Source organism: Plecotus auritus (genome assembly GCF_963455305.1).
Source record: "Plecotus auritus genome assembly, chromosome: 6".
NCBI classification, from domain to species: Eukaryota; Metazoa; Chordata; class Mammalia; order Chiroptera; family Vespertilionidae; genus Plecotus; species Plecotus auritus.
This window is the reverse complement of record NC_137773.1, coordinates 63,915,994-63,920,372: the sequence shown is the minus strand read 5'-3', so window position 1 is coordinate 63,920,372 and position 4,379 is coordinate 63,915,994. Positions and strand designations below refer to the sequence as shown.

The window sequence follows — 4,379 nt, the reverse complement described above, 5'->3', positions numbered from 1 at the left end:
AGGTACATGGCCTTGACCTGAATGGAACCTGGGACCCTACAGTCTGTAGTCCGATGCGCTAACCACTGAGAAAACCAGTTCGGGCCTGGCTAGTCTCTCTTGATCCTCAATACCATTTCTTTGCTTGTTTGTTTATTTATTCATTCATTCATTCATTTAAAATCTTTACTGTTGAGCCCTAGCCGATTTGGCTCATAGGTAGAGACGGCCTGAAAACCAAAGGTTCTTGGGTTCCATTCAGATCAAGGGCATGTATCTTTCCCAGTTCCCTGTAGCCCAGGACCCAGGTCAGAGCATGTGCAGGTGGAAACCAATCCATTCCTTTCTTTCACATCCAAGTTTCTCTGTCTTTCTCTACTCTCCCCAAAAGTCAATGGAAAAACATCCTCACATGTGAGGATGAAAAATAAATAAAGGAATGAAATGAAAATATCCTTAAAAATAGTTGGAAGCCTGAGCTAGCTTGGCTCCGAGGATAGAGCATGGGCCTGTGGACTGAAGGGTGTGTGTTCAGTCCGGGTTGGGGGCTGAATCCCCTTGCAGGAGGCAGCCGATCGATGATTTTCTCTCACCATTGATTTTTCTGTCTCCCCCCTCCCTCTCTAAAATCAGTAAAAAATATTTTTAAAAATAGTTGGAAGCGATCAGTAACTTACTCTCTACACACACAAAAATAATAGGAAACCACTGAAAGGCCCCCCATGAATCTGCATCTCTCCCACCTGGAATACATCAGGTACTTATGCATAAAGCCACATCCTGAAACATAGACAAAATTTGTAATTCATGTAAATACACAAAAACTTTATTGAACTGTGCCTTATAATGAACAGTGTAATCCAAAATTTCAGAAGCACTTCAGAAAGAATTGATCAATATTCCAAATACTCCATATGTTCCCACACACCTTGCTCTTGAGAAAAATGGGGGTGGGGGTGGGAAGAGAAAACAAGTATTCATATCACAGAAGTGTTTTTTACAAAATATTGGTGAAAACCCTGGCCAGTGTGCCTCAGTTAGTTGGAGAATTCTCCCATGCACCAAAGGGTGGGCAGATTTCATTCCGGGTCAGGGCACATACCCAGATTGGGGTTCAATCCACAATCTGGGTGCATTCTGGAGGCAGCCAATCAATGGTCCCCTCTCACACTGATGCTTCCCTGTCTCCCTCTCTCTTCATCTCTAAAAATCAGTACAACAACAAAAAATGTTGGTGCTAGATCACTGATAGTTGTATGAAATTCTACCCACAAAGGCCTATGTAATACTTTCATATATGTATAATAAAAATAAGTTCCAGCTGGTATACCCCAAAAGATAGAGCTTCAGCCTATGGACTGAAGGATTCTGGGTTCCATTCACTCAAAGACACATGCCTCGGTGGGGGGCTGGATCCACAGTAGAGAGTGTGCAGGAGGCAGCCGATCAATAACTGTCTCTTCACTGATGTTTCCATCTCTCTCCCACTCACTATCCCTCTCCCTTCCCTCTGACATTCATAAAATTATATTTGAAAGTAAAAATAACAATAAAATTATGATTAAAAAAATTCTACCTACTGCCTGTAAATCACAGGAAGAAAATGAAACAAAGTGACAGTTCACCCTTCCTAATCTCTTAAAGCACAGACAGTGAGAGGTTTGGGATCACACCCGATATAGAAGTAAGGCTTCAGCACTTCAGAAAATGTATCCCAGAAGGAATGGATGTGAGACATGTCATTCAAACTGTAAAAGGAAACCTGACCCAACTCATAGTCCAGATAGATGCCAATGCCTCTGGGCATTTCCTTCAGCACAAGGGTGACAGGAACAGACCCTCGTGCCACATAATCACCATCCTGCAGCTGAATCGTCCAACATCTGTTCTCCTGTCTTAGCAGGGGCTGCTTTTTCTCCTTGGAAAGGGAGTCTTTACAGACCCCCACGGCCCACTCAGGCTTGTCATCCACCTGGACCTCCCAGTAATGTCGGCCACAGTCAAACCCTTCAGAACCCAGGACAACTGGGTCGACCGCAAATCCCTTTGGATTCCGACGAACTCTTTGCTTTTTCCTCACAAATGTCACAGACTTTTTATCCTCAGACACAAGCAGATTAGGATGTGCGGTCTTGGGATCCAGGGTAACTTCTTCTCTAAATCTCTGTATAATTTTCTGCAGGGCCAAAAACTGCGGAGGAAGACTGAATTCTTCTCTCTTATACTGGAAGCAATAGACACCTGGGGGTTCTAGTTTTTCACAACGCTGGAGGACACCTTTGATATTCATCATCAGTTTCACATCTGACATCACACTCTTTTCTGCCAACTCCTTTAGTAGAACTTTAAGTTTAGAAATGTGGTCTGAAAATGCAGCTTTGTTTGCACTGAGATTCCGTTGAATGTGCTTCTCTTCTGCAGCTATCCTCGAGAGAACTGCCTCTTCCTCACACTCAACAGATTCTATCAGATCCTCAAATTCAGCAGCTAACTTTGCTCTCCGGTTTTCCACCTTTTCTCTCAGTTCTGTTAGTCTCATGTCTTGGGTGTCTACTAGTTTCTGAATGTCTGCCATCTGCTTCTTCAGGGGCTCAATGTAACTGCTGAGCCTTTGCCTGTGATGAGAGGCAGCCTCCTCCATGGGCCTCACCTGGTGGCCCTGGTGGCCAGGGGGCTGAGTGCACAGGGGACACAACAGCTCTAGGTCCTCCTCACAGAAGAGGGTCAGGGCCTTGTTGTGCTTTTTGCACAAGCGCCTCTCTTCCTGCTGCTTCATCTTGTCCCTGGTGATCTGGAGGAGCTGTGCCATGTCCACCATCCTTCCCAGCTGGGTGTTGCTCCACATGTGCCACTGTTGGCAAGGGTGACGGCACACAGCACATGGGAAACTGTCCTGCAGACCAGCCCAGGTCTGCTGGATGCAGGAGCGACAGAAGTTGTGCCCACATTCGATGGTGACAGGGTCTCTCAGGTTATCCAGGCAGATGGGACAGTTGATTTCTGTCTGGAGTTTTGCCACAGCACCTTCACCTGCCATTGTGGCCTGAATGAAGGATGGGACTGAGGTGGGTTTCTTCAGGAGGTTGAGCTTGTGAAACCTCTCCACTGAGAAGCAGATCCACCTTCAGATCTCACTGGCCTTCCTGTGTAAATTCTCTTTATCAATTAAGGGCAGCCCCTGGTGTCCTGTGAGGTCCTTAGCTACAGAGGAAGGTGCCCAGAGGAGCTCCACTGTCCACTTGCAGCCAATCAAAGTAGTTGGAGCACTACTGTCCTTGGCAGCTCAGAGGATATGAATCCAAGTTCAGCAATTCTCTTGGTCAGAAAGCAATCATGACTCTTAGGTACCGACTGGTTCCTGGGGATGAGAAAATACAGTTTCATGTAAAAAAAAAAAAAAAAAAAAAGAAAGAAAGAATACTTACTATTTGTCTTGTGGCCCTGCCCTGTTAACTGCCACCTTTGAGGGAACCATTGATTTCTTTTCCCCAGCCCTACAGGTCAAATACACCCACATTCATCACTGTGGGTCTGCAAGGAACTGCAAAAGGTGTGAAAATGTTTCCTACTAGATTCTCTGTCCCTGGGCTAGGTTTCAGCTTTAGTCAGCTATTATCTGGGGGTTAGGGAAAAGTGCTTAACATCCTTAACATTAAGAGAGTCAGGTTAACAAATGTAAAAATCCAAACCTCCATCACTTCCAGTTTTTGAAAAACCTCAGCAATGGATTTGGCACTTTTTGTCTTAAAATACAGTTATTTCTCTCCTGGCCGGTGTGTGCCACTGATTACAGTGTTGACCCGTGTACTCAAGAGTCTTGGGTTTTCCCTTCAAGAGCATGTACCTAGTGCAGGTTCCATCCCCAGCTCCGATGGGGGCGAGCTCAGGAGGCAACCAATAGACTTGTCTCTCACAGCAATGCTTTTCTCTTTCTCCTCCACCCCACTCCCTCACTGCCTTCCACTCTGTGCAAAACCATCAATGCAAAATATTCTCAGGTGAGGATTAGCAAAAAAAAAACAACACAAGTTATTTCTGGTAACACTGACTTCATGATTCAGTCAAACCTCTTCTCCCATCCCAAACAATTCAGTTCTCTCAACCAAATTGTTCACAGAAAATGTCTCAGTTGTTGACCAAAACTTCAGTTTTCCACCTGACAGCTCTTGCATGCTGATACCTGGGCATGACAAAAAGTGTCTCAGACAAAAAAACACAAAGGAAAGAATGCTTTTGTTGGTGGCTAAATCAATAATTAGCACAATTTTAAAACATAAAGTGACCAAACAGAGAGCTAATGCAGCCTTAGTCGGTTTGGCCCAGTGTATAGAGCTTTGGCCTGAGGACCTAAGGGTCCCAGGTTCCATTCCATTTAAAGGCGTGTACCTGGGTTGCAGGCT

The 4,379-nt window shown here is 45.1% G+C and overlaps 1 protein-coding gene across 1 annotated transcript; it reads right to left on the bottom strand.

Annotated features, from left to right (window-relative positions):
* Window positions 1–1,609: 1,609 nt before the first annotated feature.
* On the bottom strand, window positions 1,610–3,016 carry LOC308250038 (tripartite motif-containing protein 75-like; the record flags this gene model as incomplete). The annotated part of the gene is made up of 1 exon (XM_080672254.1): window positions 1,610–3,016. One exon carries the CDS (start codon window positions 3,014–3,016, stop codon window positions 1,610–1,612), a length of 1,407 nt encoding a protein of 468 aa, XP_080528380.1.
* Between the last annotated feature and the right edge of the window lie 1,363 nt (window positions 3,017–4,379).